This window comes from Drosophila pseudoobscura, chromosome 3 (genome assembly GCF_009870125.1).
Source record: "Drosophila pseudoobscura strain MV-25-SWS-2005 chromosome 3, UCI_Dpse_MV25, whole genome shotgun sequence".
Lineage (NCBI taxonomy): Eukaryota > Metazoa > Arthropoda > Insecta > Diptera > Drosophilidae > Drosophila > Drosophila pseudoobscura.
This window is the reverse complement of record NC_046680.1, coordinates 4,713,723-4,728,381: the sequence shown is the minus strand read 5'-3', so window position 1 is coordinate 4,728,381 and position 14,659 is coordinate 4,713,723. Positions and strand designations below refer to the sequence as shown.

At 47.9% G+C, this 14,659-nt stretch overlaps 2 protein-coding genes across 38 annotated transcripts in view; one reads left to right on the top strand and one right to left on the bottom strand.

Annotated features, from left to right (window-relative positions):
- Positions 1-10,123, top strand: part of mim (missing-in-metastasis) — a 38,360-nt gene extending 28,237 nt beyond the window's left edge. The window contains exons 7-20 of one of the 36 annotated variants that reach the window (XM_033379086.1): positions 28-108; positions 254-565; positions 841-855; positions 1,061-1,178; positions 1,925-2,272; positions 2,717-4,654; positions 5,372-5,508; positions 5,700-5,972; positions 6,114-6,416; positions 6,750-7,095; positions 7,477-8,334; positions 8,962-9,113; positions 9,195-9,345; positions 9,514-10,123. In XM_033379086.1, coding sequence (XP_033234977.1) covers positions 28-108; positions 254-565; positions 841-855; positions 1,061-1,178; positions 1,925-2,272; positions 2,717-4,654; positions 5,372-5,508; positions 5,700-5,972; positions 6,114-6,416; positions 6,750-7,095; positions 7,477-8,334; positions 8,962-9,113; positions 9,195-9,344 — 5,031 coding nt within the window. In that variant the 3' untranslated portion in view covers position 9,345; positions 9,514-10,123. Of the gene's footprint in view, positions 1-27; positions 109-253; positions 566-840; positions 856-1,060; positions 1,179-1,414; positions 2,273-2,716; positions 4,655-5,371; positions 5,509-5,699; positions 5,973-6,113; positions 6,417-6,749; positions 7,096-7,476; positions 8,335-8,961; positions 9,114-9,194; positions 9,346-9,513 lie in introns of those variants that run through there. The other 35 variants (XM_033379079.1, XM_033379074.1, XM_033379073.1 and 32 more) reach the window with 35 other exon arrangements.
- Positions 10,124-10,972: 849 nt separating this feature from the next.
- On the bottom strand, positions 10,973-12,515 carry LOC4803443 (putative deoxyribonuclease TATDN1). Of its 2 annotated transcripts, none has more exons than XM_001360131.3 (4): positions 12,364-12,515; positions 12,122-12,301; positions 11,457-12,063; positions 10,973-11,399 (listed from the first exon to the last, which is right to left on the bottom strand). In XM_001360131.3, exons 1-4 carry the CDS (start codon positions 12,389-12,391, stop codon positions 11,279-11,281), a joined length of 936 nt encoding a protein of 311 aa, XP_001360168.3. In that variant the 5' UTR covers positions 12,392-12,515; the 3' UTR covers positions 10,973-11,278. The 2 variants fall into 2 exon arrangements, with proteins under 2 accessions (XP_001360168.3, XP_015039079.2); XM_015183593.2 differs by having other exon boundaries at positions 12,122-12,309; positions 12,364-12,438.
- Positions 12,516-14,659: the final 2,144 nt, after the last annotated feature.

Here is a 14,659-nt window from a genome sequence, read left to right as displayed (position 1 = left end):
TTTCGTTTTCGTTTCCGTTTCCTTTAGTTTGTAACGCCCGCAATTCGCTTGAAACCTGGTGAATCCAGTGATAGTGGCTTTTGCTCATCGCCAGCTCTAACAACACAGGTTTTCATTTCTTTATTCTTATTTTGTTGTTTCTCTTCCGTTCGACTTGACCAAATTCGAAGTCCGATGTGTTTTCGTCTGTCCCCCAAGAGATCCCACCCGGCTTTGCTAACCGATTTCCACTCGACTTTCAACCCCCGCTTAGGTCTCGAACGCAACGAACCAGACGGCAAATGTGTCGACATGGCCGCCACATTCCCAGGACGTGGTGGACACCCTCCCGCCCACGGCCGACCGACCGCACACCATTTCCACGGCATACGAGAAGGGTCACCAGCGCCCGCCACTGACTGTGTACACGTTCCAGAACCCAGAGACCATCCACGAGTCCGGGAGCGGCAACGGGATCAACAATGGGTCGGTGGCCCCATCCAACGGACAGCCATCGTCGGGCCAGACCACACCGGCCACCCAGAAGTCTCCGGCCGCATCGCTCAGTCGTCCGCCTCTGCCAGTCGTAAGTATGGAGGGGTCCACGGACTGCGAGTCGAGATCCCGTCCAGTTTTTGTCCGCCATAGAAACAGAGGGTTAGGGGAAAATCCGCCTTGATTGGAGGCACGGCACAAACGGTGTCCGCCCGTAGAGTCCACCTCCGCCTGGTGGAGTGACAACCCAGTAGCGGGATGAAGCGTCTCCGCCAGGTACAGCAGGTAGTCGGTGGCATCGACTAGAGCCTTCTTTACATGCTATTAAGTGTTTTTCTCATTCTGTTGGGGGACCACCGCCCGTAGAAGCCGGCCCATGTGGTGAGTACACGGAGAGCTCGAAGGAGAACCCATCGTAGAACCCAAATGCGCGCTCATTTGCATGCGCCTCCCCGCACCCCCTAGCCAGAATACTCAGAACCCAGACTCCCGTGTCGCTTCATTTTGGAATAAACCATCGAATGTCCTAAGCGACAGCTATGGCTCTGGGCGAAAACTAACCGTTTCCCCGTCCTCCCCCTTGCAGCGCTGCTCGTCGCTGGAGCGTCCGCTGTCGGCGCAGAGCAACCACCGTCAGGGCAGTGGAAGCGGCGGCCTGCTGCAGCGTCAGTGCCCCTCACCGATACCGGCTCATATCACGAAAGGTAAGGGATCCTGTTACCAGTACCAGTCCCAGTCCCAGTCTCTCTCTCTCCCTGTCGCTGTTTGTGTGTGTGTTAGTTGCACGCTTGCCAATGGCCATAATCCCAAGATTCTTACTAATAAAACCGTGTTGTGACACTCTCTCCCCACTCCTCCCACCACGCATGTCCTTGCTAACTTCATCTGCAACATCCACCGCCAACGTAACCGTAAACACAACCACCACCACCACCAACAGAGCTGTCCGCAGCACATCATGCACAGCAGCAGCAGCAGCTCCAGCAGCAGCAGAGTCCGCCCACATACGTTAACATGTCCGAACTGGCCAACATGGCGTCCTTGAAGCTCACTAACCACCAGCAGCAGCAGCAACAGCAGCAGCAGCAGCAGCAGCAGCAGAAGCCCACGCCACCGCCTCTGCAGCAGCAGAGCTCCATTGATTCGATCTGCTCGCAGCATTCCAACGACTCCTCGGGCTCCCATCAGCTTCTACAGCAGCAGCAGCAGCAGCAAGCGCCTCACGCTGCCCAGCACCATGCCACACGCTCCCATTCCATATCCTCGACGGCCTCGTCGCTGCACTCGCATCCATCGATCGACTCGACGGTCGCTTGCGGCTCCCTCGTGGGCCAGCACACCCACAGCACCAGCACCAACACGAACACCACCTCGCCGTCCAGTGGCAGCTCCACGCCCCAGAACCATTACTCGCCCCTGTTAACCAACTCACCCACGTCCACTGCCGCAGGTACGCCCAGTGGAAGCAGCATCAGCACGGGCACGGGTACCGGCGCCGGACTGGGATTCGTCTACCAGGTCAGCTCGCCCACGCCGCCGACGAGCGAGGTGCAGGTGCAGGTGCTCAAGATCAGCGAGCAGGCGGGATCGCAGCCGCCGGCCAGTGCCGAGGACACGGACGAACGGTCGCGTGCCTCCGTCCTGCAGAAGGCCTCCATGTTCGAGAAGCAGGCGGCAGCCGTAGCAGCAGCGGCCGGTAGTGTGTCGCCTCCTGTTCCGGCCACGGGTCCATCCCCTGCAGCAGCCGCCCCCAGTGCAGGGGGACCGAAGCGGTCCGAGGCCGAGCAGCAGGAAATGGGTAAGTAGAATCACTGGTCATCTCCACCCAGCACTTCAGAGCACTCCGGTGTACCCCGTATCCTCACTCGATCCTGACCCCCTCCTCTTCCTATCCGATATGTAGTCCTGGCAATTTGTTCTTTTTGTTGATCTCCCCGTTAAGATTATTACTATAGAAGCCACATCGAACCGTGAATATTTTTTTAACCCAACCTTTTTTTCTTTATTTCTATGTTTTTCCCTCCCGTCCACACCCTCTCTCTCTCTCTCTCTCCCTCTCTCTCTCTTCTCTTCATATTATCCACCATATCCGAAACGAAAACAAAAAATCATCATCTGTAAATGAACCACATAATGCACCACAAACAATATTCAACCAACAAATGAAACCACCAACGAACACCACCACCAAAAACCAACAACAACCAACCAACAAATGAATACAAAATAATATAATATATAGACAAATCTTTCGAAGACTCAATCAAAGCATTAAATAATTTAATTGGCGAACTAGACTCGTTTCAACGTGAGATTGATGAGGGCAAGGGCAAGCAGAACAGCAACAGCAACAGCAGCAACAACAACCTGACAACGAGTAGCAGCAGCAGCGAGAACAACAACCTGCCCGCCGCCTGCATCGGCAGCACCGCCAGCACCACCAACATCGATTTGTGCGGCATCAGCAACCAGACCAACTCCAGCGGCTGCGGCACGGACATGTCGGACACCACCTCCGAGGAGCTGGCCGGAGAAGAGGGGGGCCACCTGATGGACCCCACGCTGGCGGAGGCCAGGCGGCGAGAACGAGAGCTTCTGGGCGCCAGCGATTCGGAGCTGAGTCGCTGCTATGTGAGCGAGACGAGTTCGCTGACCGGCGGCCTGACAGCGGGCGGCTACGAGAACCCCACGTTCGCCCACTTTGTGGCGAGTGCGAGCCGCGACGACCCCTACAACGGGGGGTCGGGCAGCGAGGGGCGCTCCCTATATGCGCCCGCCTCCGTGTCCGTGTCCGCGGACAGCATCTCGCTGGCCGCCTCCGACAGCATCTGCCTGTCGGGGCAGCCGCGGCACGCCTACGTGGACACCTGCAGCGACAGCGGCAGCGCCGTCGTGGTGATCTACGACCACCAGATCCCCAACACCCCGGACATTGAGTTCGTCAAGCAGAACTCGGAGATAGTCCTGCTGCGCACCAAGGACCCCCAGGTGCAGTCGCAGCTGCAGCTCCACGAGATGCGCGAGCTGCAGCAGCTGCCCTCGAATCTAGTCGGATCCCCGGACTCGCCGGACTCGGGCAGTGGCAAGGCGCCCCCGCCGGCAACAGCAACTGTGGCGCCCGCCAAGCAGCGACTCTCCTCGTTTCGCGCCTCCAGCGAGCAGCAGCTGCAGCTGCTCGGACGCGGCAGTCCGCAAAGAGGTAAAGCAAACCACGTCGATCAGCCGCCCCAGCAGCAGCAGCCGGCACAAGGGACAGTCAGTGATAACGGTAGCCTCCCAGTAGAGCCTCCTGTGATGCGGCGACAGCTGCCCCCAAAGCCCACCAGCCTCTCCCTGAGCCTTTTCAATGGTACAGGTACAGGTACGGGGTCGGGTTCGGGTACGGGTACGGGTACGGGTTCGAATCAGCCTCCCAGTGTGGCCGACAAGCCATTGATACCCCGAAAGTCAGACTTTAAGGCCGACTTAGATGCCAAAATACGCAGGCAGAAGCAGAAGGTTCAACAGCAATTACAGCAGCAGCAACAGCAACAGCAGAAGCAGCAACAAACGCCACAGCAGCCACTGCAACATCAGCAGCAGCAACAACAACACTCACCACAGTCGCACCAAACCAGAAACTGTAATGTCACTAATGGCCCAGCAGCAGCCGTTGTTATTGCATCCGCATCAGATCCAATCTTAAGCCCGCATCCATACCAAAACCAAAAACACAACCAAAATCATAGAATGCCAAGCCAAAATCAGACAACAGCAACATCCAATCATAAGCAATACCAGACGCCCCAAGCAGCTGCGACAGCAACATCAAAAACATCAGCATCTCCTCCATCTGCAACAATAGCTAACCCAGCATTATCATCATTGTCACCTCGCGGCGGTCTGCCACAGCCATCATCATCATCGTCATCGTCATCGTCATCATTACCATCATCTGCATCTGCATCCACAAACTCCACATCGACAAACGCTCTTGCTCCGTTGCCCGTTGCCACTGCCACTGCCCCCTGCAGACCACCACCATCAGCGCCACCACCCGCCCATCCATATGTGTGCTCCTCGAATGCCGCCAACCCCCAAGCCAACCATCAAGCCAATACGAATACGAATTCCACTGCCAATGCCAATGCCAATGCCAGTCTCAAGCCAGGCATTACGCCCAGGCCGGCCTCGTTGTCGGGTTCGTTTCGATTTGATTTTTGATTTTTTATTTTGATTTTGATTTAATCTATTTGGTTATTGATTTTCTGCGTTTCTTCCAAGCAAAACTTGGTTCTTCAATTGCTTCTTACTCTGGCTTTGGGTTCTAATTGTTGTTTCTTGGGCTCTCTCTCTCCTAACTTTATTTGATTTGCTTTATTCATTTGGCCACGATTTTGTGTGCCCTAACCCTGTTCGTAAATGGAATTGGCTTACCGTACACCGATCATATCATCACTCCACCTGCACACAGCTCAAATAACCTCCAAGTAAACTGCACGCTACTCCGCCACTAACTGCCAACTGCTTGAACATTAATCAGATAATCAGGCATTGTCTCTGTCTGACAGATAGAACTAGCCTCAAACATGGAATGGCTCATGAATGGCTTCATGGTGCATCTTACCGCGGCTTTAAGCGCTTTGGGGATCATCAGATCAATCTCTTTCTCGCTCTCTCTCTCGTATTTGGGTCTCTTTCATCCTACACAGATGTGGATCGATCGATCGATCGATCCGCAGCGCTTTCACTGGTGCTCTCTCGTATTAGATGGTGTCCTGTGTTGTGTGTGCCAAGTGTATAAATCGATTACTGTACATATAATAATACCTGTAACTGTAATTAACAGCAAGAAGCTAATGAATATTTCCGAAGTGATGCGATTCTATAGCTAATGGAACTCTTTAACCATCCACAGGAGGAGCAGGAGGAGCATTAGGAGGAGCAGGTGGCTCAACGCGGATCGCACGTCGTTCGTCCATCAATCAGGCCAAGCCACCGCCGCCAGTGCGACGCAGCTCCTCGGTGACACCCAGTCCCAATGCTTCGGTGGGGGTAAGTGTGCTTACCGACCGGGCTCCGACCGGCGCTTAGATTAATGGCTCTCAAATTAATTAAGTTAGACTAAGTTCGGGCCAAGTTAGCCGTTTAAGCCTAGAAACTTTCTAGACACTCTACACACGAGAGTTGTTTCTTGTTTTTTTTGCTTTTATTATTTTATTTATGATTTAATTATGCAACAACAGCACGCGTCGCATCTGCAGCTGCAACATAACACGCCGCTAAGCAGCTCCAGCGAGCATCTACCACCGCCGCCAGCCTTTATGCTGGAGTCCATGTCCAGCGGTCCTCCAGTGGCCATGCCGAGCTCCGCTCTTAAGGTGTCGGAGACGGTGCGAGCCCTGGCAGCCATGCGGCATCAGCCGGCATCGCCTGGCACGCTAAGACGTATACAGCAGCAGCAGCAGCAACAACATCAGCAACAACCACAGCAACAACAATATCAACCCCCACTGCAGGTGTGTGCACGAGTCTTCCGAGCCTGGAACCGACGCTCTTAGAGATCGACTTGCTTAACTTATAATTTCTTTTCATTTCAATTTGCATTTGCCCTGCCCTGTCGAACCACACCCCACACACCTCTCGTACTCGTACAAAAGTCAGTGCACAACTCCCCCATGAACGACGACCCGAGCTATGAGGCCTACTATGACTCCTATATGGATCTGCAGGCCTATGCTCATGCCTTGGCCAATGGCCAACAGCAGCAGCCGGGCCAGCAGATGCCACCACCCCTGCCACCGCCCAACCAGCAACGCTTTAATCATCAACAGCAACAGCAGCAATATCATCCACAGCAATGCTATCCACAGCAGCAACAGCAGCAGCAACATGTGGCACAAAAGCCGCCAACGCCACCTGTCTACCACGCCCCACCAGCACCACCGCCTACAGCGGATGCCGTAAGTGACCCAAAGAGTCGGAGGCGATTCGATGGGCGTGTCGATGTCTACTAACCAACGACTAACCAACAAAGGCCGCAGCGACACATCCTGGAGAATGCTCGACTAATCTAACATTCATACTTGCATATCTAGAGCTAGTGCTAGAGCTAGTGCTAGTCCCTCTGCCCCATCCAGCTTAGTTGTAATGCGATATAGATTAGCGTACTCATCTATCACTTAGCTTTCGCTGTGCTTTTGGCTAACTTTTAATTTGTGCCTTTTGTTTTACTCTTTTTTCTTCTCATGCCACACACGAACACCGAACACCGAACATATAACGCATATGCACAGACGTTCCGCACCTCGTCACCGGCCGCAGGCGGAGGAGGCGGTGGGGGCATCTATGCCCAACCCAAGCTGGTCAACAGCATGTCCAGCTTCCGCACCAGCAGCCCAAGTCCCAATGGGCATGGGCATGGGCATGCGCACCCACTGCCACCGACACAGCCCAAGGCGAATCCGAATCTTATTGCACAGCTGAATGCACGACTCAACAGCAAGCAGCAGCAGCAGCATCATCAACAGCAGCATGCTTCCGACGGCATCTACGGCAACCAGCACCAACTTGGAGGCGAGTCGATCTACACGCGGAGCGGCCTGTCCATGTCCCAGCCGCAACAGCAGCAACACTATGACGGTAAATCTGAGCACCAACAGCCACTGCAACAACAGCAGCAGCATAGAATTTACGCTAGTTTCGGCACCTCGTCATCAACTCCATCAACAGCGGCCGCATTGGCCAGCAGCATTCAGGCAGCATCCATTCTAACACCGGCCACCTCATTCAATGCACTGCCACACTTTCCTCTGTCTTCATCCACATCATCGTTGCTCTCCAAAGTCAGTTCATTCTCAAACTCCTCATCCGCCTCCCCATCAGCATCAGCATCAGCGGCGGCAGTGGCGTCGGCCAACTCCGCCAACAGTTCGCACTATCAGCCGCCTCAAGCGCCGATGGCAGCCGCAGCTAGCAGTAAAGATTTTGGCAACTATTCAAGTTCGTTTAACAAAAATTCAGCAGCTGCCCCAATCTTGAGCATGCGACAGGCTCAGCAGCAGCAGCAGCAGTACCAACATCTGCAGCAGCAGCATTACACGTGCCCGCCTCCACTGGAGGATCCGCCACCGCCACCCATTTACAATGCCGGAGCATCGGCCACGATGCCCAAGAAGATGGCACGCCCCCATGCTGGCCAGAGTGCGGCCTCTCAGTTGAGTGCCTATGCAGCAGGTTCGGCCACGGCTACGCTCCCAAAAAACATGATGCAGCAGCAGCAACGTTTACAGCAGCAGCAGCAGCAGCAGCATCAGCAATACCAACAGCCGGCAGGCATGGGCAATGGCAATGGCCATGTAAATCAGCGTCCACAGTTGCCTCTTCCCCAGCAGCAGATGCAGCAACAGCAGAAACTGAGAGCAGCTCAACAGCAACATTTGGCGGAACAGCAGCAGCAGCAACAGCAGCGCCAGCCACCCATACCGTCGCGGCACTCGAGTGTACAGCAAAAGATATTCGTGTCAACGAATCCATTCATACAAACGACGGCCGTCAAGTTCCATTCGCCCTCAGCCTCGCCCACTTGCGGCTCGCCCGTAACTGGATCTGGGTCTGTATCCTCGGCTAGTATTTATGCTACAACGGCGCGTGGCAATCACCACCATCAGCAGCAGCACCAGCAGCAAATACATCATCCACAACAGCAGCAGCATCAACAGCAACAGCATTATTATCGCGAGGTTGCTGGGGGCAACAGCAATGGCGGCGCTGCTTACTACAACCACAATAATGCCCATGGCCATGGCCACGCGAATGCGAACGCCCATGCCAATGTCCATGCCCACGCCCACATGTCCCATGCCCAGGCACATCATCCAAGTAAGAACGCGAGCCGGAGTTCCATTGATTTGATTTGATTTGACTTGATTTCAATGAATGAGCGCTGCTCTATATATTTGTGTTATGTTTGCTGATTTCGCTCCTCTCCTACATGGCATTGGAAAAATTATATTTTGTTTGCGAAAATGTTTTTTATTTCTAAGTTACTCGTACTTTTAGCGCATGCTGCCTCTATTTTGCATTATTTTGGTTTCTTTGCGTTTGAGTTTGAGTTTGGGTTTTGGGTTATGGGAAAGTGTTGCCCATTAACCTGATTGCGTTTGTGTCAAGTGCGCCTCGGAAAATGTTGGACAAACAGTAGATTGCAGGGAGATGGGGAGATTCCCTCAGTCTCTCGCTCAGAAAGCAACTTTCATATCAACTTTCCTAATCATCAATCATAACTTTGTCAACCAGCACTTTCAGGCAGAATGTTGAACAGCAATTTATGAGTTTTATTTTGCATTTTGGATTCACCATTTTAAATTTAACTCTTAAATCTTAAATCCTAACCACTTTTTCCACACTCCTCGAACCCATCCGGCCCACTCACTGATCGATCATCTTTGCTTACGATTTTCTTTTTTTTGCCACAACAACTACAACAACCGCAACGCATATTCATAGACTACGCCACAAGCACAAATATCGAAAAGACTGGCAGCATTCGGGCCAAGACCAAGGCCGAGTTCCTCGAGAATCTCAACGCGAAACTGGCCAAGCAGGGCATGTCCGGCCGCGCATTTGCCGTGCGAAATCTCATCAATAGCAAGGCCCTGGTAAGTAGTTCACAACCAAAGCATATCCACTCCAACATATAGCCAACATTCACTATGCTTTATGCCGGTGCCAAATGTTAGATGTATCAGAATCCACAAAATCTATCGCGCCCCAGTGCTCAATATCGTAGACCTCCCACCTATCCCAACACCACTACCACGACCAGCACAACCGCAACCACAACCACAGCCATTGGCACTGGCACTGGCCACTGTGATGAGCAGTGCTAAGGTATTTAGTTCGATCCTCGTTTTTCTTCTCGTTCGCTCGTTTATTGAAGTCTACTAAGCCAGCTGGCAGCTAATCCACTCAGTGCCTAGTTCTACCAATTAACCCTGCTATTTAATCTAAGCTTTGAGGTCAATAGCATTCTAATCCTATCTTTGATGGACCTTTCAGCCGGACCCTCGCATCTGTCACGAGTCGTTGATGGATCAGATAAAACGCGGAGCCCCCTTGAAACGTAACCAGAAGATCAACGATCGCAGCGCTCCTAAAATACACTAAATTAACGCATAGACCTAAGCAAAAGAATATTATTTATTACTATTATTAACATATGAAATAATCAAGAGGCCCCGAGGCCTGCTCGATTGCAGGCTATTGCAGAGTTTGGTTTGAAACTGAAAACTCGTACATACAACATGCAACCTAAACAAACACATATGATTATGGTACACTATATACAATATATAATGATATTTAACGAGCGTGTTAGGCCACACTCGCACTAATCAACAACTCTCCCGATTTCCCGTCTCCCAAAAAGCATCCAAAAAGGATTTATTCTTTCGTTAAGTGAATACGACAAAGAACATGGAAGACAGTTGGTTAGCCCATTCGTGTTTATTTATAATTCAATCTCGAATTTACCTTTAAATATTATATTATGTTTATGTATTTATCATAATTTCCTTTCTTTATGTACATACATATATCTGAAAATGATTTGAAAAACCAATTGAAACTAATCTGACGCCTAATAAATGGAATATATCTTATATACATATGTTTATTGTGTTTGTTTTGAGTTATCCCTTAACCTTATTTGTTTCCAACTGCAATGGCTTGTCGAACTGCTTGTCAATTGGGATAGGTCTGAGCATATTTAACAAAAGTTTATACAAACATATATACAATATATTCGGTAGAATTGTCCTAGATGTTAAACACAATGCAATATTGATATGTACTTGAAATCCCACTGCAACTTTACTGCGATTCCTCAAGGAATGCATACTCGTATACTCGTAAGAAATTGGGTACACTTCTCACATAAAAGCCAATTACTGCCAAGCGGAGAGGGGAATTTCAGAGACGAGACTAATCGTACCCCGACTTTCGCACTAGCGTAGCGCTACACATATGAACGTGTTCATATCAAAGATAGCAATACGCTACATAACATTTCCATTGGACTGAATCTTGTACTGTCATTTTAAATGCATAGCCGCGTAGACTAGAGGCCAGATTCTTACTGTAATATACATACATATATCATTTCCGTTCATATCAGTTCACAAAACATAGAACAAAATCGGCAGTTTTAAACCCAACTTATATATATTTCGGTTTTAATGAACATGTACTGCTTAACCCAAGATATACTCGTAACTAAATACATCTACCCTTGACTACGAAACTTTTTTAAGCCTAAAAGCGTTCTACATACATATGCTAGCTAGTAGACTTTTTAAATATTTACAAAATATTTTGTATATACGCTTTTTAAGGCTTCACCAATGATCTGTGGACTATTGGCAAACTCGTAACCAAAAATGTGGCAATAACTAAGCTAACTAACTCCATTAGTCTAGACTCTAGAGAGCATATACAAATTTGAGGCAACCATGAGGAATCCATACGAGTACGTGCATATATATTTTTTGGCGATCGATTCTACATACATATACATATACACCACATATAAATGCATAATCACCACAGTTAATTAACATAGCAATGAGCAACAATTATTTACAATTCTAAATGTGAATCTTACAAGTAACGTGTTTTCCCTGTATCAACTGAAAATTACAACAAAAGCATTAAGAGTAAAACCCAAATCCAAGTTGTAAAGCGTATTTTTCAATTCATTTGCATCTAGACATGACAAACAATAATAAAATATATGTAAACGCATTGAATGTAACGGCAATTGGTTTTATTCGGTTCTGGTTTTCCCTGTTCTGCTGAAGAACACATCCAAAGTGTTTTGATAGTAGATCTCGGCCAGCTTCTCCTTGGGCTCCTGCTTAATGCCCGCAATGGCCTCGAGAACTTGGCTGAAATGAAAAATAGTTGTAGATTGGAGCTTGCACTATGACGTATTTCGTACTCACCTGATCTGGCAGGGCTCACAGCGTCCGTCTATCAGAGATTCGGCTGTCCATTTCTCCTTCTTCTTGACGGTGGGAAACTTTGTGCTCACGTGCTTATGGCCCACATGCGATGACCGTATTCCACACCAGGGACAGTCTGTTTCCAGCATTATGCGATCATTTGGCAGCTGCCGAACCACTTCGGCGTTTTCCTCAGTCTTCAGGGAGCAGCCATTGACCCCAATGTAGAGGCCACCGAATGCCAGAATGCTGTGTGCCTCCTCCAGAGTGCCTGTAAAGCTATGAACGACTCCGCCTCCACACTCCTTGAGTTTGTCACGATTCCGTCCCAAGATTGCCATGAAGTCCGAGTGAGCATTTCGCATGTGCAGGAAGAGCGGCAGCCTGAACTCGGCCGCCAAGCTCAGCTGTTTCTCAAAGTACAACCGTTGCGTCTCCTGGCCACAGAATTTCAGGCGATCGTAGTCCAGGCCGCATTCCCCAATGGCAAGCACCTTACTCGGATTTGACTCAATCTTTGAGCGGAGCTGGTCGTAGTAGCCCTCCGGGTCCGGCAGGAATTCATCACAGCGCGTCGGATGCGTACCAACTGTGGCGTAGAGACGCTCTAAATGGTTAAAATCTTGATCATAAGTGTTTAAGAAGGGTAATCATTGGCTTTCTACCATCTTTTGCGGTCAGTTCCAGAGCCTCGTCCACATCTTTCAGGCAGCCGGCAGTAATGATGATCTTTTGCAGACCCTGCTGCCACGCACGTTTCAAAACAATGTCCAAGTCGGCCACATGCTTTTGGGAGCCACCGTAGCAGCCCTGAAACATGGGATCCGTTAGATTTGCCCCAATATCTGTGGAGCTTATGCCATTAATGTTTATATTTCTCTCAGCTTTTTCGTTTTTATATACAAACCAATAAATTTCAAAGCCATTCGAAGCATTCGTCCGACCCGTATGATAAAAACCGAACTTAGCCCACTTAAGACCCCTATATTTAAGTAGTTCAACTACTTGAGGTAAATGGCGGAAAATATTACTGATTGTAAATTATTCTTGAGGATTCATGCCATCTCTCCTGTGAACTTAAAAAAAACCACGATATTTTTCAGCTGAACTGCGCCAAAATGATTCAATTTTTATTATTTTTGGTGGATAATTGAAATACCCCCTTGGCTTATAATAGGTTAATCGTTCTCGTCAAGGATTGGAAACCATATTCCTCGATCTTATTATTCCGCTGAATATTACTGGCTAGATAGAATATTTAGCCATGCCCACATAATTATATCCGATTAATTAACCTATTCTCAACTTGACTGGCTTATTTTAAACACTTGCTTTTATTGCATTTTGTGAAAAAAGAGGTTTTAGCGAAATAAGTCAAACAAAAAACAAGTAGCGAAATAGGTCAATCAAAACAAACAAAAAAGGAAATTCGTTCATATTGCTTAATTTTGATATTCCATTAATTCCAGTAATGTCCACATAGTTTTATCCCATTGTCCCATCCCATTCTACAAGATTGGATAGTTTTTAATCCTTGTTTTTATTGTATTTATTGTAAAAAAAGTTTTAAACGAAAAAGTTAAACAAAAAAACAGTCGCTATGATGCGTGTAAGCCTTAGTATAGGTCTTTGTATACCCTATTTTGTCAATTTTATATGAAGGTATAAATATTGATATGAAGATAAAACGTAACGAATAAAGACCTTTTCTCAAATTGACATTTTTTAGACATATTCATGTATATTATGAGGGTTTTGTATATACATATATCTCGATCCTGATACCTATTCTTGGTCCCTGCAAGAACAAAATAAGCTTCAAATATCGTTGAAATATGTTTAAAACAGAGACTAAATTGTTTTTGCCTTCTTTGGAGCCTGGGATGACTAACATATTCACAATTCTATAACATCCATTTCCCCCAGGGTATGTGATCATTGAATTAGCAACATTTGTGTATGGAATGGGACTCATTGTTGCAATAGCGAAACTGCGGCGAATCGGGTATTGCCTATATTTCAAGCTATATAGATTTGCCCACTTAGCTTTATTCCATAGATAAATGCATTTTCTACAAGATTGCTTCTTTTAATTACCTTTATGTATTTTATTTTGACCAAAAAACGGTTTTCAAGTAAATGTTGCCGCAACTTTTATGTATGGAATGAGACTCATTGTTGCTAAAGCGAACTGGGGCGAACTGCGGCGAATTCAAATTCCTCATATTCTTTGTTCCGTTGAATAATACTATCTATATAGAACATTTAGCCATGCCCACATAATTTTATACGATTAATGAATCAATTCTATACATGATTGGCCTATTCGAAATACTTGCATTTATTGGATTTTTATATAAAATTGAAAAATAAAATAATAGATGACAAAAATACTAAAAAACACCACATGGGAGCGCGGCGAAAACCAGTTTCTACAGTATATACGGTCTCACTTGAAAAATATACCGAGTGGTGCGCGCCAAATCGAACTTTTTTGAATGTGAGCGACAAGGACTTAAATGTTGTCAAACGGGCCTCTATCTATGCCCACATAATTTTATACTATTCATGAATAATTTTTCTACTAAATACTTGCTTTTATTGTATTTTGACTAAAAACTAGCTATAAAAAATAGCTAGTTCGGCAACAGTGACGCACATCTGGAAATTCACTGAAAAAGCATTGACGCGTGACCAAGAGCTTTACAGTTGTGACTGTAGTACGAGTATTTTTCGCCAGATGTCGTCTTAAATGTGCTAGCTGTGACCTCACCTCACCTCCGTCAGAAGGCGCCACGGTAATGCGGATTTCGTTGAAATTTCAAATTCAAAGAGAAATTAATGCTAATTAAGCTACTTTAAGTCTCCTAGCAACGGGCCACGCAACTAGGATTGGCCTGAGCATTTCTCATTCGCAAAACAAGCCTACACACACGCTGCAGTGCATGGAATTGAGCCAGTTTAATGCAAAATCAATGCCACTGTAAATTGCATTCGAAATTTTGCATAATGTGAACCAATTAAGCAGCGCGCTAGAAAAGCTGTTTATTGTTCGGAGTGGTAATAGGCTACCTTCCTGGGGGCGGTTCTCTGTTCCCCATATGGATGTATGCAATATGCAAATTTCAAATCATCACCAAACACGTCTGCTTTAAGCTGGAAAATGGCGGATTTATAGGCCAATGCAATTTATAATTTGAATA

Excerpts from the sequence above, each read along its gene's own strand:
- LOC4803443 (XM_001360131.3), bottom strand. The coding sequence starts at position 12,391 with ATGCTTCGAATGGCTTTGAAATTTATTG. Across the intron at positions 12,302-12,363 it reads AATGGCTTTGAAATTTATTG|ATATTGGGGCAAATCTAACG; the intron begins GTTTGTATATAA and ends TAAGCTCCACAG. Across the intron at positions 11,400-11,456 it reads TGTGAGCCCTGCCAGATCAG|CCAAGTTCTCGAGGCCATTG; the intron begins GTGAGTACGAAA and ends TTTTCATTTCAG.